This window comes from Aythya ferina (assembly GCF_964211825.1).
Source record: "Aythya ferina genome assembly, chromosome: 2".
In the NCBI taxonomy this organism is placed as follows: Eukaryota; Metazoa; Chordata; class Aves; order Anseriformes; family Anatidae; genus Aythya; species Aythya ferina.
In genome coordinates, this window is record NC_140297.1 from 135,160,651 (window position 1) to 135,187,539 (window position 26,889).

Below are 26,889 nucleotides of genomic sequence, written 5' to 3' on the forward strand. Positions count from 1 at the left end.
CTCCTGAGGGCTCATAGGCATACCAGTGCCACTAAGCTAGTGGTCTAAGACCTTACAGAAAGTCTGTCATATGGCCAGGACTGTAACCTGGTTATTTTGGTGTTGGGCTAGCCTGGTGGCATAGAACCACCCTTCACTGGCCTGGCTCTGGGATAAATACAGCATTACTGGGATGTGTTTCTGCAAATCATTTACAGTTATTCTCAGTCTCAAATTCCATCTGTAAGAAGAATCTCTCTGGGAATAATTTGTGTATAATTTCTCCAAAGAAGCATGATATGCAGAAGCAGGCCAAAACTTTGACTTTCATTGCTAGAAATTATCTTGAATTCTAACCCAGAGTTGCAGTTGAGTAGAAATTTACCCAGGACACTAATTCCTCCAAAGCTGCACTCTGTTTGGATTAATGATTGTGTTTCTGTCATTTAGCTGAACTGAAACATATATTTCTTCAAGTAGACACCTATTAATTGCACTCATTATTGTTCAAATCAGCAGCAGAGAACATCACACCCTAATTCCACCCCCTTCTTTTTGTGTCTTTTGTTGCATTATTCTCCTTAGCCTAGAATTGAACATGATAACAGCTGGGGAGCAAGCAGAGCACTTGTCACCAAATACTCTGGCAGTATAAAGTTGCTAGAGATTGTTTTGAAATAAGATGGCTCCTTATCTGCTTTTACTGGAAAAAAAAAAAAAAATCAGTCCCTGGAAAAAAATAAAAAATAAAAATCCTTTGAAAGCAAAACAGAGTGTCAGCTACCACTGTAATAGTAGGATCACAAACATCAGTCTTAAGATATTGAAGAGCTCTTGGCTTTCCTTCAGGTAACAAGTACCAGAGGACATGCCACCAGGCTGTGAGCATTGTCCTCTGGGAGGGAAAGAGAGGGGCCTGCCAGCAGGCACTGAGCTCTACGTGTAATTGTAAGGGATGAAATCACTGAGCTGGAAGAAGCCAGGTGGCTGTTCCTGGCTGCAGAATATCAACAACTGCTGGGGGAGATCAAGCTGAAAAGCAAGGAATAGAGCTGGCATGCTTGCATCAGGTACTGTTTCATGGGAGATATGTACCTCATGAGCAGAGGCAGCCTAGCAAAGGTAGAGAGAAAATTCTCTCTACCTTTACAAAACCACTGTAATAATACTATATTGCTAAAAAAAAATCCCAATTTTCTGAAATCCAGCTAGAGAATTATATTTGAGAAACCCAGATGCATGACATTGCTATTAGCTTAATGTATTTAAAGCACTGTTGCATATGAAGGATGATGGCTTGCACCTAATAAAATATTTGGGCACCAAAGGCAGAAGTTACGCACCTATGCTTTGCCAAAGTCCAAAAACAAGCTCACATATAAACCCAGAAGCAAGACAACCTTTTGCTTGTCTCATACAACAGCATGGAAATATCAGAGCACACCAACTGCGCGCCAACAAAGTGATGGTTCAAACACTCCTAAAAAACCCTGTCTCAGTTCTTGCTCACCCCAAGGAGACTCACCTTGCTCTCACCTCCTGAAAAATAGCTTTTGCTGAGGGTAACCTGCCTTTGAAAGTTTCTAGCATAAGTAGTCATAAATAAATGAATCCAAAATTGACACAGGTTCAGAGGACAAGCAGGGCATGACTTTCACAGAATCACAGAATTTCTAGGTTGGAAGAGACCTCAAGATCATCGAGTCTAACCTCTGACCTAACGCTAACAGTCCCCACTAAACCATATCCCTAAGCTTTACATCTAAACATCTTTTAAAGACTTCCAGGGATGGTGACTCCACCACTTCCCTGGGCAGCCCGTTCCAATGTCTAACAACCCTTTCGGTAAAGAAGTTCTTCCTAACATCCAATCTAAAACTCCCCTGGCGCAATTTTAGCCCATTCTCCCTCGTCCTGTCACCAGGCACGTGGGAGAACAGACCAACCCCCACCTCGCTACAGCCTCCTTTAAGGTACCTGTAGAGAGCAATAAGGTCGCCCCTGAGCCTCCTTTTCTCCAGGCCAAACATGCCCAATTCCCTCAGCCGCTCCTCGTAGGACTTGTTCTCCAGGCCCCTCACCAGCTTGGTCGCCCTTCTCTGGACTTGATCGAGCACCTCGATGTCCTTCTCGTAGTGAGGGGTCCAAAACTGAACACAGTACTTGAGGTGTGGCCTCACTAGAGCCGAGTACAGGGGGACGATCACTTCCCTAGCCCTGCTGGCCACGCTGCTTCTTATACAAGCCAGGATGCCGTTGGCCTTCTCGGCCACCTGAGCACACTGCTGGCTCATATTCAGCCAACTATCAACCAATACTCCCAGGTCCTTCTCCGCCAGGCAGCTTTCCAACCATTCCCCTCCCAGTCTCTAGCTCTGCTTGGGGTTATTGCGCCCCAGGTGGAAGACCCCGCACTTGGCCTTGTTGAACTTCATGCAGTTGACCTCAGCCCATCGCTCCAGCCTATCCAGATCCTCCTGCAGAGCCTTCCTACCCTTGAGCAGATCGACACACGCATCTAACTTGGTGTCATCTGCGAACTTACTGAGGGTGCACTCAATGCCCTCATCCAGATCATCGATGAAGATATTAAAGAGGACTGGCCCCAGCACTGAGCCCTGGGGAACGCCACTAGTGACCGGCCTCCAACTGGATTTGACTCCATTCACCACGACTCTTTGGGCCCGGCTATCCAGCCAGTTTCTAACCCAACGAAGCGTGCGCCAGTCCAAGCCAAGAGCAGCCAGTTTCTTGAGGAGAATGCTGTGGGAGACGGTGTCAAAAGCCTTGCTGAAGTCAAGGTAGACCACATCCACAGCCTTTCCCTCATCCACCTTTCATAAACCCATGCAGACTGGGTCTGATCGCCTGCTTGCCCTGCAAGTGCCACGTGATGACTCTCAAGACAATCTGCTCCATGACCTTCCCTGGTACTGAGGTCAAACTGACAGGCCTGTAGTTTCCCGGGTCTGCCCTCCAGCCCTTCTTGTAGATGCTAGCCGCCAGTCAACTGGGACCTCCCCCGATAGCCAGGACTGCTGATAAATGATGGAAAGCGGCTTGGCCAGCTCCTCTGCCAGTTCTCTCAGTACCCTCGGGTGGATCCCATTCGGCCCCGTCGACTTGCGCACATCCAAGTGCCGTAGCAGGTTGCCAACCATTTCTTCGTGGATAGTGAGGGCCACATTCTGCTCCCCATCCCCTTCCGCCGGCTCAGGGTACTGGGTATCCAGAGAACAACTGGTATTGCCGCTAAAGACTGAGGCAAAGAAGGCATTAAGCACCTCCGCCTTTTCCTCATCTTTTGTAACAAGGTTTCCCCCCGCACCCAGTAAAGGATGGAGATTCTCCTTAGTCCTCCGTTTTGCGTTGAATTATTTGTAAAAAGATTTTTTGTTGTCTTTAATGGCAGTAGCCAGATTGAGCTCCAGATGAGCTTTGGCCTTCCTAATTATGTCCCTGCACAGCCTCGTAACATCCTTATAGTCCTCCTCAGTGGCCCCCCCTTTTTTTTCAAAGATTGTAAACCCTCTTTTTTCTCCTAAGCTCAAGCTGCAACCCTCTGTTGAGCCAGGCCAGTCTTCTTCCACGCCGGCTCGTCTTTGGGCTCCTGCACCATTAAGATTTCCTTCTTGAAGAGCGCCCAGCCCAGCCTTCCTGGACTCCTCTGCCCTTCAGAACCACCTCCCAAGGGACTCTACCAACCAGTGTCCTGAGCAGCTCAAAGTCAGCCTTATGGTAGTCCAATACAGCGGTTTTACTGGTCCCCTTCCTGGCCTCGCCAAGAATAGAGAACTCCACCATTTCGTGGTGATTCTGCCCAAGACAGCTTCCGACCACCACATCTCCCACCAGTCCTTCTCTGTTTGTGAAGAGAAGGTCTAGCGGGGCGCCACCCCTGGTGGGCTCACTAACCAGCTGCGTCAGGAAGCTATCTTCCACGCTCTCCAGAAACCTCCTAGACTGCTTTCTCTGAGCTGTGTTGTGCTTCCAGGATATGTCAGGGAAGTTGAAGTCCCCCACGAGAACAAGCTCCGACGATTTTGCAACTTCTGTCAGCTACCTGTAGAACTCCTCATCCGCCTCCTCACCCTGGTTCGGCGGTCTATAACAGACCCCGACCAGGACGCTAGCCTTGTTGGCCTTCCCGCCGATCCTAACCCAAAGGGACTCAACCTTGTCATTCCCAGCCTCGAGTTCCACAACATCAAAAGATTCTCTAATATAGAGAGCCACACCACCACCCCTTCTGTGCTGCCTGTCCCTTCTGAAGAGCTTATAGCCAGACATTGCAGCACTCCAGTCATGAGAGTCGTCCCACCACGTCTCCGTGATGGCAACCAAGTCGTAGCCTGCCTGCTGCACGATGGCTTCCAGCTCCTCCTGTTTGTTACCCATGCTGCGTGCATTGGTGTAGATGCACTTCAGCTGGGCCATTGCCTTATCCCCCAGCCTTGCCATTGTTCCCCCTGGCACAGCTCCAACATGCCTTGAGCGAATGAACGGCTGTGCGAACGGCTGTGTGGTGCTTAGCTGCCGGCTGGGGGAAACCACGAGGACAGCAATGTAGTCATGTAACCAAATTAAAGCCAAAACTTTCAGCCCGGTCCTTGACCTGAATAGGGAGTGAGGATCCGGATCCTGGCATTGATACGTGATAGTTTATATGCAGCCAAAGTAAATACTGCAGTCGGAGGTCATGGCACTAGATTTTGACAAGACCGGCATAAAGGAGTGATCTCAGAAAAGCAAATTTAAGCAACATTAATGTCAAGTAAAGTCTTTCTGATTGCTATATTCCTTATCTGTCGTGACTAGACAGATGAAAATCCAGGACGGCAATTTTGCCTTTTAGGTCATTTTCTTTTTTTCTTTTATTTATTTCTTCTCTTTATGTTGATTTATCTTATTTTAACAGGCTCTGTACTAATTTTCCTCACAGAATGACTAGCAGAAATATGACCCTTACATGCCTTTTGTAGTTAATTAATTAGGTCAACTCTAACCACTGAGCCCCTTGTCAGGTTCTTTCTGTTAGCAATAAGGAGCAATTGAACCTTAAACATTGAAACGAGCTTGTTGAGCCTATTCCACAAGGTCTCATGACTCCACATGTGAAGTGAAATCTGCCAGGTGGGGATCATTTGACCTTTGCTATATAGGAAGCATGAGGAGTCATGGGAAGACTTGCCACTCCAGAGGAGTTTGAGGTTCAGGTTACTTAGGGCGCTTTTCTACTGTCCTGGTGAAATGGACTCAGTGTTCCAAGATAGACGGATTTTTCTTCGTGTTTTCGGATATCTCTGAGAAATAGTTTTGGAGAATCTATGAGCTAGTAACATCGGCGGTGACTACTCAGAACAGGAAAACCCTGGTGGTGCGACTTCCCTGTGAAGTTCTTTGTCAGTGAGTCAAATTCAGAAGGTGGCAGGTAAGAGCTTTGAGGTTAAAAATGAGAATTGGGTTGGGTTGGGAAGCTGGAGGAATTCTTTCACCTTGTCGTCCTGGTCCCCAGTCCAGGTCCCCAGTCCAGGTCCCCAGTCCAGGTCCCCAGTCCAGGACCTTTCCAAGATTATTGAGAAAGTTTCACCGATCGCATCTGACAGCTCCCTTAGCACATGTGGATCTAGTAGCTTTGTAGTAGAACCCCTCCGGTGTGTCTCCCATATCAGCCCACCCCTTAATTCTTATTCAGAAGCTCTCCATCACCCTCCCCCAGCTGGAGCTGGCTACACTCTAATTGCTCCCTCACATAAAGGGCAACCCCACCCCCTCGCTTCCCCAGCCTGTCTCTCCTAAAGAGGACGTGGCCCTCCATGGCTGCGTTCCACTCACGTGAGCTGTCCCACCACGTCTCAGTGATCGCAACGAGATTGTGGCCCCATGACCGAACTCAGATCTTGAGCTCATCCTGTTTATTTCCTGTGCTCCGTGTACTGGTGTACAGGCACTTTAGGGAAGCAGCAGGTACAGTTACCTTGGGGGCATGCAAGAAGAAGGTACTGGATGGGGGATTGGGAACGCTACCTTCTCTGAGGAGCCCTCAGACAATCCTATGGGAGAGCTCTGAAGTTTTTCCTTGTCTTCAACAGTGGCAGTAGTGTGAAAAGTGTTCATCTGATTCATGTCATTATGGAACAATGCTAGGGCCGCATGGTATGATGAATGTGACCTTCTGTCCTACAGACCCTTGTATAACCACAAGTCTAAGAAAAACAGAGTGGTTAATGTATGTAGTTCTTGTACCTTGCAAAGGAATGTTTTAGCAATTTGTGTCAATAGAGAGCTTGAAGGGAAATGTATTTGTAGCCTTGTCCTTGAAGTCTCTGATACCTGGGGGGGGGCGGGGGGTCAGAATAGCTGCTAACTATTATGACTCTTGCATGGGACGCCATGCAAGTCTCTGATATCTGGCCAGGAGACTAAGGAGACAGGGAAAGCTGAAGAATGACTAAAAGACAAAGCTTGCAGGGGACGCTGCACAAGTCTCTGCCATACAGCCAAGCTGGACAAAGGAGAAGGACAAGAGGGAGGGAGGAAGACTATGAGCCTTCAGCATGAGAGACCCCCAGAGGGTCCACTGGAAACTGTTACGCAAACCCTCCAGTAGGAGGGTTTGGATTCCAGAAACTAATTATAATAACCCTGGTTGTTTTAGAAGCAGTATTGAATATGTATTAGCCTAGGAGCATAAAAATCAGCTGCTTGATGTAACCGGTGTGCGTCTAGGTGGAGCAGAGACTCCCGGCGCACCCAGTGCTGTTTGCTTACCTCTATTCCTTTAATAAATTCTAAACTTTGATTATAGTCCTATTTTGAAGACTGAGCCATTTATAACAGTAGTGAGGACTTCCCCCAGCCCTTCTCTGTCCCCTTTAGCTCCCCTCCTTTCCCCCATCAAACCTAGTTTAAAGCCCTGGTAATCAGCCCAGAGAGCTTGCTCCCCAACACACTTGCGCCCCGCTTGCCCAGTCCTGGTCCCCAGACTTTTGCGGCAGGAACATGATTCCACAGAGCCTTCAAGCCTTTCTGTAGCTTTAAAGATGCTGAAATGGTCCCTGGCTTAAGAACTAGTTCCCCACCTGGCACTACGAATCGTTGCTTAGGGCTAAAAGCTGAGGCTCTTGTCTGTTACGTGAACAGCCAGGAAGACTCAGCCTCCCTTCTCCGAGTTCGGTGCTGCCTAGCCTTAACATTTTCAGTACTCAGTAGCGTCCGCCAGGCTCCTGTATTTTGAGAGGGATCGCACTCCCCTTACATCATATGGGAATCCCAGTTTTCTGTCTCAAGGGTGAATGGTGGAAAGCACTTGTAAATCATTGCAGGAAATCATTGCAGGTTGTCGTTGTTGTCCATTGCCACGTAAATTAAGGCCATGCAAGTACCTTCTACTGTTTCTTCTTCCCTTTCGTTTGTCGTCTGGTTTCTACCAAATATTACATATTTGGTGAAATGCCTTAAACCAACGTTACTTTTTAATTAACAACTTATTTTTTTTTTCTCTCTAGGTCTGCCAGTAGCTGACAGAGTAGGAAGGTGTGCTTCTCTCTCTTTCTTGTATAGAGTTAGAGGCAATGCCTGATATCCAGCCAAGATGGACAAAGGAGAAGGACAAGGACAAAGCCTGGGAGGAAGACTATGAGCCTTCAGCACGAGAGACCCCAGAGGGACCACCGGGGACTGATACACATGAGCCAGTGGGAGGGTTCGGAATCTGGGAACTAATTATAATAACCCTGCCCCCTGCCTTTTCCAGAAGTAGTAATGAACATGTATTAGCCTAGGAGCAGAAAAAGCTGCCGCCTGATGTAACGTGTGTGCATGTTGGAGGAGCCCAGACTCCCCGCGCACCCAGCGCTCTTTACTTGCCTTTTATTAACCACATAAATAAATCTCATAAAGCTAAGTTGGCTCGGAATTTATAACAGTATGATGAAAACTGTTGCACTCCAAGTTGGGAAGGGGAGAGGAAAATGTTCATGTATACGTGAGAATTGTACTCAAACAGCTGATTACACCTTTGCATACACCTTTTAAGGGAAAAGTTTAAACCTGAGAAGCAACAGGCAGTTTTCTATGTTTCCTGATATGATAACATAATATATGATATAGGTAGGATATCAAAGGATGATATCATACCTATAGCCTGCTGCAGGCTGAAAAGTAGCCTGTGCCTCAGGTACCGTTTTATGCCTTTGCTTTTGTTACTACATCCCTGTAAGTCTTCAAAAGGGAAATGAAATCTCTCCTGGCTTGTTTACTCCTGAAGGAGCGTGAAAGAGATGCGTGTCCTTGTATGTGAAGAGGAGGTTAAGGAACAGCTAGCGCAAGGAACACACAAATCCATTGCGCCAGACTAACAGGTGGTTGGCTCTGAGCTGGGAGACTGCAACAGAAACACAGAATTATCTAGGTTGCAAGAGACCTCCAAGATCATCAAGTCCAAGCTCTGACCTAACACTAACAGTCCTCCACTAAACCATATCCCTAAGCTCTACATCTAAATGTCTTCTAAAGACCTCCATGGATGGTGACTCCACCACTTCCCTGGGCAGCCCGTTCCAATGTCTAACAACCCTTTCGGTAAAGAAGTTCTTCCTAACATCCAATCTAAAACTCCCCTGGCGCAACTTTAGCCCATTCTCCCTCGTCCTGTCACCAGGCACATGGGAGAATAGACCAACCCCCACCTCGCTACAGCCTCCTTTAAGGTATCTGTAAAGAGCAATAAGGTCACCCCTGAGCCTCCTTTTCTCCAGGCTGAACAAGCCCAGCTCCCTCAGCCGCTCCTCATAGGACTTGTTCTCCAGGCCCCTCACCAGCTTTGTTGCCCTTCTCTGGACCCGCTCAAGCACCTTGATGTCCTTCTTGTAGCGAGGGGCCCAAAACTGAACACAGTACTCGAGGTGTGGCCTCACCAGAGCCGAGTACAGGGGGACGATCACCTCCCTAGCCCTGCTGGTCACACTGTTCCTGATACAAGCCAAGATGCTGCTGGCCTTCTTGGCCACCTGAGCACACTGCTGGCTCATATTCAGCCAACTAAATGAACTTTGTGTCATAGTTCTTACACACCGATCCAGATTGCTGTATTGCACATTAAACATCTTCTGTAGGAGTGGGAATTTGCCATTACAAGTGGTACCAGGAGTGGTCCAGTTGCTCCAGTCCAATCTTCACAAGTGCTTGCTGAAATTCAGAAGCCAACGAGGCATGGTTTTCTGTTGTTTTGTTCTCCTCTGTTACCTACTGCCTGACCTCTTTTCCTTTCCTCCCAGCTTCCAGAAGCCCAGGAGCGCAACTGCCTGGCCAGAAGGCTGTGCATGGCGGGGTGAGACCACCTCACCCCTTGACCTGGTACAGCATGGCTTGGGCTTGCTGAACACACACAGGTGAGAAAGATATGCCATTCCCAGGAGAGCTGCCCTGTCCTTGGGGGCTGCTGCCTGAGATCATCGACATAGATGTATCTGCAGTGGTCTCCAGAAGAACTACTCCTTTTTTGCTAGTTGATCCCCCTTCTGAAGGAGAAAGGAGATGAGGTTTATGGTCTGCTCAGGACCATTGCTTATATCTGAGTCTGACAAGCACTGGGAACTGGATTCCTTTGTGTTTGGATCAAAAATGAAATTATCTATAGTTGCAGACTGTCAATAGCCATTTCCTCCTACTTTATTTTTTATTTATTTCCTGGGAATGTTGCAAATGCAAGGAATGAAAGTGTTTCTCTTTCACTGTGCTGTTGTGCTGTTATGCTTCTGACTCTGTCATGTTTTGATCTTTTCCTTTGTTCCTTTTCTTAGATCTTTTAAGTAAATATCTGGCTTAGGCATCCAGCCACACAGCAGGCTTCTTCTCAACATGAGCTATAGTCTCTGTTGGGTGCCCCATTACAGTCATTTTTATTGCACTGTTTGCTTCCAAAATGCTCCTGCAGGGCTGGTCATAAACAGAATGATGTGCATAGAGCAGTCAATGTGGTATATTAATTAACACACACATCTTGTGCATTTCACATGTCCCTAAGAAGTTGTCCTGAAAGCTACCAAATTGTCTGGCTGTATGTGAAAGTGTGTGAAAATAATAAATAAATAAATAAGATATTTGTATTTAGTTAGTTAGTTATAAATAAATAAATGAAAACATGTGTTTTACATCTTGTAATGCATAACCAATATTCCATGTACAATGATGCCCATGTAGTTTACCCAGGCACTTTTAGTGCACTGCTATGCATTACTGACTCAGTAATGCAGGACTCAGTAATTACAACCTTTACTACATTTATATTTATACTGATCCTTTTCCATCCCAGGAGTATTTTGTGTCTCCTACAGATGAAAAGGAGGGGGCACAGAGCAAGATCCATAGCTGCTGTTCCAAAGTCTGCCCAAGATCCCAAGCCTTGCATTTCCTCTCGGTGGTAAGTCAGTCAAAGGCACTGAACTGTTAAGAAAAAACAATGTTGGGAACCTATGTGAAAACTGGATTGAATGAGTAGGCTGTCAGTGATTTTCCCAAACAGGTATAGGAAGAGCAGCAAATAAACAAGAGAACATAAATAAGAAAAGCAAAATAATGTTACAGTGCAAGCTGTATGGTTTCCTCTTGCAAAAGCACTTATCAACATGGAAACCAGCATCTCCCTGAATTCCCCATGTTTAATTATGGCTTTATGCTGAGTTTCTTTCCCTGGTAAACTAGAAAAGAGCTCCAATACAGACAGCATCTAGATTCACCTGCTGATATACACCCCGCATCCTACTTGTCTATGCTAGATTCCTGTTGCAGAGCACTGTGGCAGTGGTCCAGCTCATGTTTGGGTTTCCTTTTCAGCAAACAGTGGGCATGGGACCAGAGGGAAAGGAGTGGACTGTGGGGCCAGGCTCAGGTCATGCTCCAGGGGAGATCAGGGCAAAGTGAGCTCCTGGGGCTGGGAACTTTGGGGCAGTTTTCATCTGATGAGCTAGACATAGCCACATACCCCTGTACAGGCAATGGACACAACATTTTGCCAGGCACATCATCACTGCTTATGTGATTTAATTCATTTATCCTTACTGTCACATCCCTGTGGAAGGGGACTCACTTTTCCATCCTCACACTCCCACCCATGGAAACATGGAGCTGTGAAGATACTGGTTCCTCAGTAAGGTCGAGTTAGTCCATATTCAGGACACAAGGTGATGGAAAAGGAAGGTGGCCTCTAACATCCCCTGCTACCACTCACATAACAAGCCATGGCCACACATACAACATGAAATTTCTCTGTGGTTATAGCTTGTTATAGTCAAGAAAAGCCATGAGGGAGCACAATCAAACCAGAGCTGTCTGGGGGTTGGTCTACAGGGCACCAGACCAGGCATTCAATCCAAGATGAAACAACATGTTTTGAAAGGTAGAGGGACATCGTATTGTGCTAACTGAGCTCTTTTGGTAAGTACCATCCCACTCCTGTAGTCAAAAAAGGACCATTGAGAGGATACGTCTCCTTTGCTAGGGACAAAGAGTGCTTTTCATTACAGACCCATGGGCTACTGTAGCGTGCGAGCTGCTCTTCTGTCGGAAAGGTTATACTTTGGCATGAGGATTATATAGTGTTCTTCCTGACATTTAAAAGCAACACACATAGCTACCCATCAGAGAGTGATTTAGAAACTGTGTTAGAGAGTTAGACAGCTTACATTTCCTCGGTATAAAAGAAGCTTTTATATTTATCTCAGTGCTGATGGCTCCTGCTGCATAGCCCGCTGCACACTAAGTGTAAGGTAGATATTGCTGCGGGTTTTCGTGTGTTTGTTTTTCCAGATAAAAGGGCAAAATCATTAGGTACTGGCTGGCCACTTCTTTTCCTTTCACATGAGTGAAGATGCTGATACAGTAGGCTGGTTTCTAAATGAAAGTTTAATGATGTGGCACACAGCAAGAAAAAGAGGGAACAGCTTTATGCTTTATCCTCATACACACACAAAACAACTCCATTTCTTTTAATAGATTACCAACAGCACAGCTTTGTGGCTGCTTGTGGCTGCCCAAGTGACCAGATCATTGCGTGCTGACTTCTGCTAACCCCACGAGGATATTTCAGCAGCCCACCATGCCACACAGCACAAACCACAGCTGCACAGGCTGCATTCCCCCTGCCCTCCTCCCTGTAGCCTCTTGCTCAGAGATGGAGAGGAATCACTGAATGCATTGGGGAAGCCAGTGAAATTCAGAGCTTTTGCCCTGCTTACACTATTAAAATTGAGACAATACTTTAAAAAATGATAAATCTGTATTTTTTTGCACTGCTTTTAAGAATAGTTTCTCTAGACAGATATAAAATATTCACAGTGAATGTTAATACTAATCAAAGGGGAAATATAAAGGGGAAATATATTATTTCTTCAATAAATGTCTTTTAATTCCAAGATAGAAATTAAATATGCATCACTATTCCTCTTCTTCTAATAACACTTAACAAAAAAAAAGCCCATCTACAGTCTAGAGAAGCTTTTCCCTATCTCCATTCACCATCCTGGCTCTAGAGACAGCCTTCAGCCTTTTTTTCTTTTCTCTGTCTGGAAAGAAATGGCAATCCATACTTCTGTCAGAAGAAGCAGATTAAATAAAAGCCCTTCAGTATTATTAAAAAGGCAAAAATAACCTGAGATGATTTTCCATCTCTTTCAAGCCATCTGTAGCAAGTGGGATACAAATTTCTCACCCTGTGAAATGCCTTGTCTTTCCTCTTGGACGAATCTCTCTGCTCTGTCAGATTTTCTTTTGAAACCTGAAAATAGGAGTGGAAGAAGCAGGATCATCTGCACAGAGCAAGCCATGATAAAATAGCATTGAGACCCTGTCTTTAATTGACAGGAATGGTGAAAATTGAAGTTAAAGCTTGCAGCACATGGTGAATTCCCCCTTTACACGAATAATGTCTCAGCATGTGTCTGAAATTACACAGGGGGAGTTTCCCCCAAAGATGCACTCCCCATCACCCTGGCATCCTCCTCACCTACCCACACCCTGTTCTGTCTCACAGCTCCCCACTTGCTCCACCCAAGAGACCTCAGTGCTTCCAGGTCTCTGCCCCTGATTTTGGCCAAGTCACCTTGTGGGGCATATTACAGTCAAGAACCTTATTTTAAAGACCATGTGCTTTTGCTGAACTCAACTCATCATGATGCCTATGTTGGAGAAGTAGGAACACAGTCCCACTTGCCTGTCTGTGCTGCCAAGACCCCAAGGGATGTTCAGTCTGGGGTCTCGTAGCTGAAGTGAGACCTCCCTCAAATGACCAGATCAGACGGGAAATCAACCAAAATGTTGGGGAAAACAGAAAACATGCCCTGATAAAGGAAATCTGCAAGAACCACGTTTCTTTCTTCAAGAAAAGGCAGGTTTAGCCATGAAAGCACATTCAATAAGCTAAAAGGCAGCTGTGGAACAAAACAGGACAAGCTCTTCCCTGCACCCACAAGGGTGAGAAGAAGCAAGTGGCATCCTTTGAGTGCAGCTAGGAAAACTGAGGGAAAACCTCCCAAACTGGAGCACACCACCTGGGGAGAGATGTACCAGGGCAGGCTTCCAAAAAGAGGCCATCTGATCCCTTGAGGTCTTTGGGGGCAGTTTCTTTCTTTCTTTCTTTCTTTCTTTCTTTCTTTCTTTCTTTCTTTCTTTCTTTCTTTCTTTCTTTCTTTCTTTCTTTCTTTCTTTCTTTCTTTCTTTCTTTCTTTCTTTCTTTCTTTCTTTCTTTTTCTTTCTTTCTTTCTTTCTTTCTTTCTTTCTTTCTTTCTTTCTTTCTTTCTTTCTTTCTTTCTTTCTTTCTTTCTTTTTCTCTTTCTTTTCCTTCCTTCCTTCCTTCCTTCCTTCCTTCCTTCCTTCCTTCCTTCCTTCCTTCCTTCCTTCCTTCCTTCCTTCCTTCCTTCCTTCCTTCCTTCCTTCCTTCCTTCTTCCTTTCTCTCTTTCTTCTTTCTTCTTTCTTCTCTTTCTTCTCTTTCTTCTCTTTCTTTCCTTCTTTCCTTCTTTCCTTCTTTCCTTCTTCCTTTCTCTCTTTCTCTCTTTCTTCTCTTTCTTCTCTTTCTTTCTTTTCTTTCCTTCTTTCTTTCTTCTCTTTCCTTCCTTCTTTCTTCCCTTTCTCCCAGTGACTTGCCCCACAGCACGGAGGACGCACACGAGGACCCAGGCACCGACGGGCGGAGCTTGCGGCCCGGCCCCCCGGCAAAGCAGCCATCCCCGGGGCCGGGGGAGCGGCGGCGGGGCCGGGAGGGGGCAGGGGGTGCCGGGGCTGCCGCCCCCCTTCGCCTCCCGGCCCCGCCGCTCCGGGCGGTGGCGGCGGCTGCGGCGGGCGGATGGCGGCGGAGCTGGGCGCGGGGCTGCGCATCTTCCGCGATGTGAGTACGGGGCACCCTTGCCGTCATGACCCCCAAAGGCAGCGACTGCAGGCGTTTGACGGATGAGGGTCTCTTTTCTCTCTCTCTCTCTCTTTTTTTTTTTTTCCTTTTGTGGGATTTGATTTCCTCATCAGGGTGGAAGGGGGTGAAGCCAGGCAAGGCTGTGTGTCTTTTCCTTTTCCTTTTCCTTTTCCTTTTCCTTTTCCTTTTCCTTTTCCTTTTCCTTTTCCTTTTCCTTTTCCTTTTCCCTTTCCTTTTTTTCCTTTTTTTTTCTTTTTTTCCTTTTTTTTTTCCTGTTTTTTTTTTTTTTCCTTTTTTTTCTCTTTTCCTGTTTCCTTTACCTTCTTTCTCTTTTCACTTCTCTTTCCTCTTCTTTTTCTTCCTTTTTCTTTCCCTTCTTCCTCTCCCTCACCCTCACCCTCACCCTCTCCCTTTCCCTTTCCCTTTCCCTTTCCCTTTCCCTTTCCCTTTCCCTTTCCCTTTCCCTTTCCCTTTCCCTTTCCCTTTCCCTTCCCCTTCCCCTTCCCCTTTCCCTTTCCCTTTCCGTTTTCCTTTCCCTTCCCCTTCTTTCCTTTTCCCCCTTTTCCTTCTTTTCTCTGTTGTTTTTTTTTTTTTGTCCAATATCTATGTTGGGGAATGAGTTTCTTTCCAACAGTGTGCATGCCTCAGGAGAGCAGGTTAGCAACTTCGGGCTGGTTGGGAGAAGCACTGGGTGAAAACACTGTCATTTTTCAAAATGTATTGCTTGGATTTATACTTTTTTTTTTTTCCCCGAGCTTTTCACTAAAGAGTTTCTCACCCTGCAGAAGTATGGAGCTTTTCCCAAAGTGTCCCGTTAGACCCTGGTGGATTTGAGGTGCCCAGGGTCAATGTGAAAAGTAGCACTGAGCCCTCAGCCCTCTAAAAAGGAGCTGAGTGAGGCAGCAGCCGCAGCACTTGTCCATCCTGCCCCTCAGGGGTGCTGTGCTGGACCATCGCTAAGGGCTCAGCATCTCACAGGGTGCAGGCACGATGGTTTTTGCCCTGTACGGAGCATTTTTTTGGTCCAACGCAAGTCGAGCATAAAAGGCAAACTCCAGCCCAACAATCTCTAAAGTATCCTCTGTCCTTCAGGAGTCTTAAAAATCTTATATGTGTGTACCTACGTCCCTTCATACCATTCACAGCCTACCAATAGCTCTGATCTACTTCAGACCAACTCTTATACCAGGGTTAGTCCAGAACTTGAGCTGGAAAGGGCATGTTCTGTGTTAAAGCTTGTCTTAAGGGCCTTCTGTCTAGATTTTTTATCTAATGCAACCACATTCACTTCTCAAGGATTTTCCCCAAATTATTTCTAACAGCATCTTACTTAAGCCATGTCTGCTCACCTACTGATTTCTCTAGCCTCTGTAAGAAATAATTTAAAATAGACTCTTTGTTGATTTACTATTTCCATTCAAGTGTATAATGAAAATGCAGCTTTTTAGTCTCATAATTATTTCTTTAAAGAGAAGCAGGAAAATTATAAGCATAGATTGCAAAGACAGAAGAGAAACACAGGGTGCCATGAAAGAGTTACAAAATCTGGAAGTGGAGCTTGTGCCCAGTTTAATTCAGTACACGGGGTTGGGAAGCTGCAGATGGGCAGAATATCTGACAAACTGAAAACTTATTTCACCCAAAGTAAAACATTTCATTCAAATTAAAATCACTTGTGTAATTTTAGCAATTTTAAAACCATTGTCAGGTTTTGATTTATGGATTTGTGCCATTCACAAAACTAGAAAAGGGATGGGGGGGCTGCATCTGCACTTCTGCTCCTAAATGCAACAGAAAAGCTTGAATACTTGAATTGAAATCCCAGCTCTGCCTGCTTGAGAGCAGGGACTGGATGCTGGAGGCCCTTCCTCCTGTGGGAGCACATTTGTATTACAGATATGCTGGGGTCTACAGCTCTCTGATGATCCCTCATTGAATTATCTCCACCTGCAGAAGCACTTAGGCCAGCAGCAAGAGATTGCTGGTAGGGCTGCACAGAAAGGGCAAATGCTGAGGTCCTGGTCCCACTGGGAGTTAAGCAGAGACCTAATGGGAACAAGTCCTGATTGTAATGCAACCTCCTTCCTGCTTTTGCGTCAAAATTCCTACCAAGTGTCCAAACAATTTTAACATTTCCATAGGATGGCAGTGCTATTTTTTCACCAAAAATGTACTTATCCAGATTTTTTTGCCACCTTTGACCCATAGTTGTAGGGCACCTCTAGTCAATTGAAGCTCCCAACCCTACACATCCATAAGATGGAGCAGCCAGTGCTCTTGCTCACATAGGTGGCTAGCCCAAGGTGTGAGATGCATCACCTGGTTTGGCTGTAATGCACAGTTTGGCTCTGCCTAGGCCATTGCTTCTTGTGGCACACCCACTTTTAATCCATTAAGAATGCTTGGTTCCATGTTGGGCATATTTGTTACCTCTCAGAAGCATATCTTTTCCTTTCCTATCAGAGATGCTTGCACATACGCAAAACATGCCAAACCTTCAAACTTTTCAGTGCTGTAGCTTTCTTTGCCATCCTTGCTCACATACATTCTCTCCTCTGGAGCAGTCCTGGCTGGTGGGCACACCACCAAGCACTCTGACTTTTCCTTTGGGTGACAGGAAAGGAAAGAAGGTTGCTTGCCCATAGTAGGGGAGAATGACTAACAACTCACCCCCTTCAAAATCCAGCCAAACCATGAATCTAAGATGGAGTTTTATGCATTAAAGACTCTAGAAAGATTTTATTGTATTCTAATAAAAATGCTTTGAATGGTCTTTCTTTTGCTCTGCATTTAGTTTTTTGGCCAAATGGTTTTAGTTAGCATTAGGAGGAAATTTCCAGCCTACAGTAAATATTTAAAAACTTTCAACAGTCCAATCCTCATACTGAGAACTGGTTTATCTGAAAATACAGGGTGGGTAGGTGTCATCTTGCTAACTTATGTCACACTGCACATGTCATAAACTGGGCCTAGTGAAAAATTCAGCACAGGGGCCATAAATGAAATTATGGAAGTGGGTCACAGTTTTGCTATTTCCTCCTTCTTTCCCTCTCCCCTTTCTTCTAAATCTTTTTTTCTACTATCAGAGCAACCCGAGATTTGCTCCCACACAGCTGACATCGCTGCCTCCCACCCCCAGTCTGATCCCTTCGTGCCACCCAGCTCCTCTCCTGCCTTCTCCCCTTGCCTCCTCCACCCACCCAGGCCCTGTGTCTTTCTCACCATCTCGGATGCACAGAGCATCCTCACAGTTATCGCCCTCACTATGCTTCCTTACACTGCTTCTCTCAGCCCCAAGTCCAGAATCACCATGGCCATATGGTATCATGTTTTGTGCCTGGACATCACCCTCACAAGCTATATACAAAATAGAAAATAAAGCTGTTTCTTATAGTTTTGTTTTTCTCTACACACAGCACAGGAGGAGTTAAAGAAAATGATACTGTGAGAGAAGGATGGAGGCATGCTAAGGGCTTTTCAGTTTTATGCAGCCTCATGAAACATGGTGCAGCACTCAAACCGTTAATGCCCATTAAACACAGCATTGTGTGCTACTAACCCATGCTAAAAAAGTGATTCCTTTCTCTCTCTTTTTATTTAGATACTGAGAAGAGCAGACAAGAATGGTAAGACTACTCACTTGTCTTCTCCCCTTCCTTTGGAAAAAATACCCATCATTGATACAGCCTTTGAAATCATGCTTTAAAACATCCTCACCAGAAAAACAGCCATCTCTCATGTCATTTGATGCTTTCTGTAGGTTCAGTGCCATGTATATTGTCGTGCACTGATCCTCCTGGTGTGTTCCTTAAGGACAGATCTCTTGCTTTCACAATTCGGCATGTGTGTTTGATTTGCACTTTGGCTGCATGTGGGTGTTTTCTTAGCGATATTATGTTCCTAAGAAGTTTTGAAATATTTGGTAGTAGCTCCATCTTACTACTTTTTAAAAACACCAGAGGCTGTATCTGGTAGTCACATTTGTGTTTCCTACATTTTGCATTTATATATTTGTTCTGCACGTCAGCAGGCAGAGTAAAGCCTTGAATTCAACTTGTATATTTACAAGACAGAGCTTTCTTACTATGATGTTAATTTTAAGTTTTACCCTAGTGCTACAGACTGATTTCCTTTCCACATGTATTGCTCCCCTATTCACATGCAGAGAGTTGGATCATACAAGTCTTCGCATGCACAAATTCTCCCATGATGGCTGTAGTAGGGGAAGGGCTTTGCTGTAAGGGCCACACAGGGAACCACTGGAATTCTGGCTGGTAAGCATAGTCATGGGCTTGAACCCGACTTTAACTCCTTATCCCATCTCAGAATTACCACCCAATGTTGGACAAATTACATTGTCATTTTGTGCCACGTCCATACCAGAGAAATGACACCACTGCCACAGAGAGTGTGAGATGGAGTGTTACGAACTTTGCTACTACCACAGAAGACCTTACCCTATCACACAGATAACCAGAGACAGATCTTACAGGATAGGAAGGAAATATAAGCTCCCTGATATCCCTGCAATACCAAAGCACAAGAAGAAGGTAGATGTGACTTCTTGCAAAAGCACGTGCCAGACTTTGGTCTTCTCCTGAAGCACTGAACCCACAGTGCAGACAGGTTTAACCAAGGTGAGTAACTCCCAGTCAGTCCTCAGAAATCAGGTATTGGGCAGTTTTGATAAAGTTCACCCCATTATTTGAAGGCACAATGAATGCCATTGAGAACATAGAGAGGCTAGCTTTCCAGGAGGCCGCACAGGGCAGTAAGGGGCTACCAAGCAGCTTGGTGGTATAGCCAAGCCTGTCAAACAAGAGGGCAGTCCCACCCCACAGCCCACCTCTGACGGAGTGTTCCTGCCCCAGCTTGTGTGCAGTACCCACCATTTCCCAATAAACCATAGCAGGCCCATCCTGAGAGCTCAGTGCTCTGTCCCAGCCCTGGTGGATCCACAGCACTTCAGTGGTGAGGACTTCCAGCCCTATTTCAGTTTACCCCCGTTTATTACTTATACTTTACTACAAAGATAGGGGAAACAGTTCGCACAATCAGTGACAAATTTGCTTGCTCCAGATGCCACATCAACCCTAGAGACTTGAGTCACTGGAGTTCACAGCTACATACGGATGCTGTACAACATCTTATTGGGGGAAATGTGGCTGAGATCAGCCGCTTTAGTTCAATTAATTCGAGTCCATAAACTTGAAATGGTTTCAGCTCTTATGTGCTTAATTGTGTTTGCTCAACCATCAGTTGCCTGTGGGACTTCCACTTTGCTAATCTAGCACTGCACAAGCTCCTGCCACATTATTAGGGAGCAGATTGGCTTCAAGGCTGGGATGCTAAGTAGCTTCTCAGAAAGGTTATTGGAAATTTGAACACATATCTAACATGTTTGTGCTGCTGTCAACACAGATAATTAGCTCTTGTTAATTAATGGATTATTTACAATTTCAGTGTTACCTTTCTGTGCTATGGAAAAACAAGTATTGGCTTACAGTAACAAATACTAAGTTCCTGTCCCTGACATGATCTGTTAAGTTCTCCCATACAATTTTAATAGGACTCTCTCAGAGCTGCCATATTCATTCTTCTGTGAGATTATAATTCCCCCAAAGCAGCCAATCTTCAAAAACCTTACTAGGTATTTGTTTGACAACAAGAAAAAAATGCGTTCAGAAAGTTGGATCGAACTGAAAGATGGGAGCATTATGAGTGTTCTTACCATGAATGCGTGGACTGTGAGATTTCAGGTTTGCCTTCCACAGCAAGGAAGAAAATAAAATGAGAGCTCCAGAGCCAAGGAGTCCTACTGATTTGCTGTTACTCAAAATATCACAATGATTTATGACAACTGGGTTTAAACAAGTAACTTAAATAGTCATTTCCCCATTTAAAAGAAGCCATTTAAAAGAAGCCATACAAAATCTATTTATTTCGTCGTGGTGGCTTCTTTCTCTGCCAGCCCAGGTATGTGTATCATTCTGTTACCAGTCCATTTCTGGAAATATCCACAGCTTTCTCAAGACGATCAGCTTCATAAACTCTATTTGTAGTTCATGGTTGAGCAGCTCCACTTGGTATGGATCAGATCAACACTTTTCCAGCAGCTGAAAAGTTCACTTGAGTTTCTTAGAGGGAGATCATGGCACACAGAAGGAATATCACATTTCTAAGAAATATATGGTTTGAGATATTAACAAAAGCCACAGAAAACCCTGAGGAAAAAAGCAATTTTGTAAAGGTAAGATGTTGCACATCAACATTTTTATAAAAGGAGAAGTTTCGGTTTTGTGTGTCAAAATGAAGTTTTGGTCTGGTTTGCTTTACAAAACTCTGTGTGTTCAAAGGAAACAATGTGGATTCGAACAGAATTAATTTGGAAGAAAATCAGCTGAACGAAAGATCTTAATTTAATTACTTTTTCTATTTAAAGCAAAATTAAACTCACTGAATTCCTTTCAAAAAGTAAAATCCTGTCCCCACCTAGCAGGGGTGAAGTACAGAAATATGCAAAACTGGAATTGCTAAATTCAGTCTTTCCTAACCAAACCCTCATCTCACAGTCAGCAATGGTTGCCACATGTGTGTGACATTCTGATATGCTAAAAGGGACCTGAGGCACCCCATGAGCTTTGCAGTGATTTGCCAATGAATGAGACAATGTCAGTTGTTGGTAAAGGTCACTGTGGGGCCCATTCTGCCCTCGTAGCTTTGATGTGCACCCTGTTAGCATGGCCTCATACAATAATTCCTTCCTGTTAGCAAAGGAAGAGAAATTTAGGTACAGACTCTTGCAAAAATCCTATTGTGAACAGTCTGGATGTCAAAATGCCCATGTCTCCCTTTGCCTGTGTCATGGGGGGTCATTTCTGTTCCCATCCTCCTGTGGGAGAAGGAGGTTGCTCTTGCCTTTTGGCAGTGTTTCTACTTTTATCATCTCCAGCTTGTTCCTTATGGCAGCCTGGCTGCCTCAGATCTAAACTCCTATGGAGGTGGGAAAAAAATGACCACAAGCCCACCAGCATATTGTGCTCTACAAGTTATGAGTTGATATTTATGGTCTCCTTCCAAGTGTATAGCTCCCACCCCTAATCCCTTGGATCAGCCCCAAGCAGGAGTGAACTCAAAGGGGCAGCTCTAATACAACGGGCTCAGAGAAGATGGTTTGTATGCAGTCACTGTCATTGATCTGCAAATACAGCTCAACTGTTATGAACAAACACCGAGACACTGAGTATAAGCAGTATCTCAAATATCCTTAAAGCTCCTAAGAGGAAAATATTTGAAAACACCAAAGTTAATAATTTCTACAGAAGCGGAGACTTAAAAAAAAAAAAAAAAAAAAAAAAGCCTTAACTGGAAGGAGCACAGCAAACATTATGCTGCAGGCAGTCAAGAATAACTGCAACCAACTGATGAGGGAAAATTTAAAAAATGACTAGACAGAGCAAGACTAAGTCTCCAGAGAAGGCTGAACCTAAATATCAAACACCCAGTACAGAACAACAAAATGTTATAATACCAAAATCAAAGCATTTATGTTTGGTTTATTTTTTTCCTCTGGCATTTCAAACAAGCACTCACTCAAAGCTTTTTTTCCCCTCTAAAATATATAAATTTTAATTATTTAATCGAAATAGAACCTGTAAAATATAAACTGCAGCCAGATGAAGCTTGTCTTTTTCTGTTATATGTCTTCATTCAGCACCCAGTAATGTCCATGGTACATAGCAGGGACGTAGCATTTCTTTTTACATGTAGAATTCAAATTGTAAAAAATAATATCAACAATAATATCAACAGCACCTTCTCTTCTGCCTTTAACGTAAGAAATAGATGAAAAGTCCTCCAGTGCCCACTGCAAAAAACCTTGAGCAAAACTGTTGTGGATTGCAATGGCCTGGGGATTTCAGTACAGCTCTGAAACCATGCCTGAAACGATAGCCTGACAAGAGACTGGGAGTCATCAGTAAAGGATTCTGTAGAATAAGGTAACAGAGTGCAGTGGTGACATCCTATGGCTTCTGCTATCTTCAGCGACCAACAGGGCTGATTCACGGAGTGCACATGTGAGTCACCTGCCAAGATTTCCACAGAATAACCAAAAAGCCACAGCGCTGCACCTGCTCTGTGATCAAGAGGAAATCTCACAATTCTCAGTCTAGACTCAATTTGGCAAAGGTCAAAGTAGATGTTTTCATATTCATTATTCACTGACAGTGTCGTTGCAGAACAAACACTGGCTCTGCAGATGAGTCCTCTGGCAGCTCTGCCAGCTGGTGACTGCAGGTGGGCTCTGGCACAGCTCCCTGCCTGTCTGGCTGCCTCCTGACAGCAGTCCTCAGGTACTGATTTAGCAGGTCTAGTTTGTAACCCAGAGTGCTAACTTAAGCCATCCCTGAGGACAGAGTGAATATGCTGGGGAAGCACCCCAGGGAGGTGATCCCTTGAATCACTCTAATGTGGACCATCAGAGTCAGTCTGGAGGCTTTATGAAGATTTCCACTTAGATAAATAAATTTTATTTTTAAGGAAAATTTTAGAATTACACCAAGACAATGTATACCATGTCCCTGACTTCAGTATTTTTCAGTAGTCCAGCATCTTCTAATCTGAAGCCCCAATGTCCTGGCATCTTATGAGATTTCCAGCTTGCCCACAGACTGCCCCAGCAGCTCTGCTCAGTGTTAGCTGCAGCAGTGCATGGGTTCTCCCCTCTGTATGCATGGGCTGACCAGATATCACAGCGTGACAGGGTGACCCACGTCCAGTGGGCTCTTCCTTGAGAAAAACACCTACATGCAGGAATCCCTTGGTGAAACTTTAAGTGACGTGATACCCAGAATGGCCAGGTCTTATTATCACAGTGGCCCTGTATGAGCTGTATGTCTAACGGATCATTTCAAAGAAAATATATCCTGAACTGGAGTCAGAACACAGAAATTCTCCAAATAGCTTCATTGCAGATTTGAGCTCCCAAATTGTTCTATTGGTACTGATAAAATGGGTATTGTAAGGCAAAGCCTTCATAGCACAGACTCCTTTCAACAGAAAGATGAGTTTTAAGGGAATAAATATAAGAACACAATTGAATCCTGAAGGAAGCCTCCTCCGAAATACCATGTAAATATAAAACTTCCAAGTGCTACATGGAGAGATAACATTTTATTGTTTATATTTCTGTCTGCCAGTTGTGAGCCTTTGAGCTCCAAGGAAGTCAGGGAACTGTGCTTGTTTTTGAAGAAATTATGCTTTTGAAAACCATCAAAGACACGCAAGAGCAAGCAAGGCTTGCAAAACAGCTTCTTGGAGATAATGTTGCCAGCGCAAACATTGCTGAAGGCTGATTTGTCCAAGGGATGTTTAGCTTCAGGAAAGTTTCTCTTTCACAAATCATCCATCCCCTTTCATTTTGCCAGGGACAAAGATTGAAGCATCTGTAAGAGACGTTCCAGCTCAGCTGCTCTGAAGCGCTTAAACCGGACAGGATTTATCTGGGACTTTGCTTTGAGCAGCAAAGCGTGCGCATGGGGAGAGAGTGCTGAGGGGATGTAATGCAGCCTTTAAAATAAAAGTCATGTTGGAAACTAGAAAAGCACCTCATCTAGGAAAGCATGTCTTCAATTAAACAGTACAAGGAACACTTGCTAGCAGATTGGGTCTGAGCTTCATCTGAGCAGCAAAGAGATGCTGGGGTGGCCTGGACCGCCAGCAGCTCAGACCCTACTTACTGTAGCTATACAGTTATACAAAATTAGAGAAATAACCTGAAAAATCAGTTCTTATTTTTTTTTCTTTTCGGTAAACACAACTGCATGAAGTCTGTAAGTAAGCAAATAGGTTCAAAGCTCTTTAGTTTTTGCCAGCAATAACCTTAGTGATGTGTCAGAGATAGGCCTTTCGAAGTCCTATTGAGAATAAATAGCAACAAAGCAAAAGGGAATCTCTGTTTTTGGATGATAAAATACGGAGAAGATAGCTGACGTGCCCAATCTGGCTATTGGCAGATCAATGATTTTGTGGATTTATGTAAAGCCAATGATCCTGAAGAAAAGAGATAAATAGACAGATGTTTCAGGGTTTTTTTATTTTATTTTTTGTCATACCCAGTCTGTTCTATGAGTAAACTCATATGTTTACCTCAGAAAAGTTGCCAACAATCACCGGTTTCTTGGGTGTGTGCAAAACACCTTGCCCAGCAGAGGCTAAAGGTACAGAGGCAGTTTGATTAAGCAATTGATTATGTCTGTAATAAGCCAAGGGAAGCATAGCTGTGAAAATAAGCTTGTTTCAGTACACTCAGTATTTAATATTCGTTCTCTGTAACCAGTGCCAAATGGCAGATGTATTTAGATTGCCAATTAGGTAATCATAGCAGTTCTGTCAAAGAAAATTGCCTACCTTGAGCACAGTATTGTGCCATCTTGGTTTATAGCTCTTCTAGATCTTGCCATTATATTTTGATCATAATGATGATTATCTCCAGCTACAATCTGTCTTTTCATATGAAACATTTCAAAATGTTTTTGTTGAAGCAGACATTCGATTAGTCCAATTTGAATCCTCTTGAATATTACGTACTTGAAGCCATATATTCAGATCAAAGAAATTATGAAATAAGAACAAGTAAAAAAGTGAAGAAACTCCTCATCTCTGCTCTTCAAATGTTCATGCTGCCATGCATCATGTAGTTACAGGGTTCAGATGCCGCCTTTATAATGGAATCTTCACTGCTATAAAATTAAGCTGCAATATTGTGAACTCGTTTGGTGCTTACGGCATCTTAGCCTTATCCTCTACAGTTGTTTTGTGGCCTATGAGTGATTCATTAAGTTACTGAATGAAGAAAAAGAGCCAAGTGAACTTAAATTTAGTGCTACCCAAACAGACTTACAAACTATTAGTCTCTGAAATTATTGTCTGTGCTTCATGCAAAGGCTCAATAAATTTAGATAAGTTAATATTTAACTTTTAAGTTACTGTTTAACCATTCCAACTTCTAAGTATAGCAAAAGGTGGATCTTCTTTCTGTGGCTTTTGTTTATTCATTATCAATCTTACATTTAAACCTCAGTCAGATACACTAGTCAACAAGGATCAAATCGCCATAACTCTTTACATGGGGTCATGGATTTGTCTCAGCCTGACCTAGGGACTTCTTCCAAAGTCTCCCCTGACCAGAGAAGAAAAGAGGACACTGCCTCTTCAGGGCAGAAGCAAATTGCTGCTGCTGCTGAGGGATCCCTGATGAAATCTCATGGGCCTCAGAGGGATCAGCTTTTAATTTATAACTTTTCTTTTACTTTTTTGTTTGTTTGTTTGTTTGTTTTTAAATATCCTCTCCCTTCTGACAAGCATTGGTTGGTTTCTGACATTATCTTCTATACAATGTTATTCAAAGACCCATCTAGACTCTAGTTCATTTCAGCAACCAGAATTATCATACATTTTTTCCTTTAAATGGTTCCTTAGCCTTAGCCTGGAATTATATATTCAAAAACAAAATAAAAAAAAAAATAGTTGTGTTGCCTGCCGTTTTTTGTTTAAATACTCACTTTGATACGATCAGAGACATGAGTTGATAGAGTCTAATGTTCCCTGCATCCCAGAGCAAACAATAGCCTGAGTCTGCTTCTTCTGTCACTGCAGCTATGGCCAGCCTATGGGTGGGATGGGCTGTCCAAATTGTGGTACATTTTATCCATTTCTCGTGTCATTAATCAAACAACAACAACAAAATGAATAAACAAAACTAACCAAACAAACAAACCATGAAAAATCTGTGTTTATTAAAGGGTATCTTCAGTAGAGTATCTTCTCTGGAATTTCAGACATGCCTAAGGGAAGTGAAGTACATATATGATCCTTACTTCAATGAAACACTGCAGTATTCATTAGATTAATTTAGAAAGTGTATTAGTATAATAGATAGCATAGTAGAAAATATAATAGATACTTTAGAAAGTATTCACGGTTGTGCACAGACTGGTCTGACAAAAGCAGGGTAGAACCTCAACATAAAGTGGTAACAGCCTGGAAATACCAGATAATTAATCTTGTCTTAACACATCTCAGCTCAAGGATTTTGTCTCATGTAGTCGAGGGCTTGCTATAATTAAAGCTAAATTAAGACAAAGATGAAACAGACTCTGCTAAATAATGTAGTAGAGATTGTAATAAGGACTCTTTCCTCTTGATTCAGTGTACATCTGCTTACTGTTCTTCTAAATGTTATCATATGGTACTTCCCCTCCCTCTGAATTCCATTAGTCCTGTAGGCACTTCCAAACAACATGAACATGTCATTGATGATGATCAGGATCCATGTGGAGATTGTTTTTGTCCCAAACAAACATTATCACCAGACAATAAAAAGTCAACTTCTTCATAGTTGGGTTTCACTATATATTACATGGTCAATTTGAATTCTGTGTGAAAATCCATCTGCAGATCTTGACTAACTTCTGATATATGTCCAAAATAGTTTTCTCATTCCTGA

At 44.0% G+C, this 26,889-nt stretch overlaps 1 protein-coding gene and 1 long non-coding RNA gene across 5 annotated transcripts in view; both read left to right on the forward strand.

The window, feature by feature from the left end:
• The first annotated feature begins 5,205 nt into the window (after positions 1–5,205).
• On the forward strand, positions 5,206–7,858 carry LOC311431991. Its single transcript, XR_014689759.1, has 2 exons — positions 5,206–5,410; positions 7,488–7,858. It is a non-coding gene; the product is annotated as an uncharacterized lncRNA (long non-coding RNA).
• Positions 7,859–14,238: 6,380 nt separating this feature from the next.
• The window catches only part of NECAB1 (N-terminal EF-hand calcium binding protein 1), a 60,220-nt gene continuing 47,569 nt past the window's right edge, over positions 14,239–26,889 (forward strand). For 2 of the 4 annotated variants that reach the window (XM_084507586.1, XM_084507588.1), the window contains exon 1: positions 14,263–14,364. In XM_084507586.1, coding sequence (XP_084363712.1) covers positions 14,319–14,364 — 46 coding nt within the window. In that variant the 5' untranslated portion in view covers positions 14,263–14,318. Of the gene's footprint in view, positions 14,365–17,982; positions 18,008–26,889 lie in introns of all 4 variants that reach the window. The other 2 variants (XM_084507589.1, XM_084507587.1) reach the window with 2 other exon arrangements.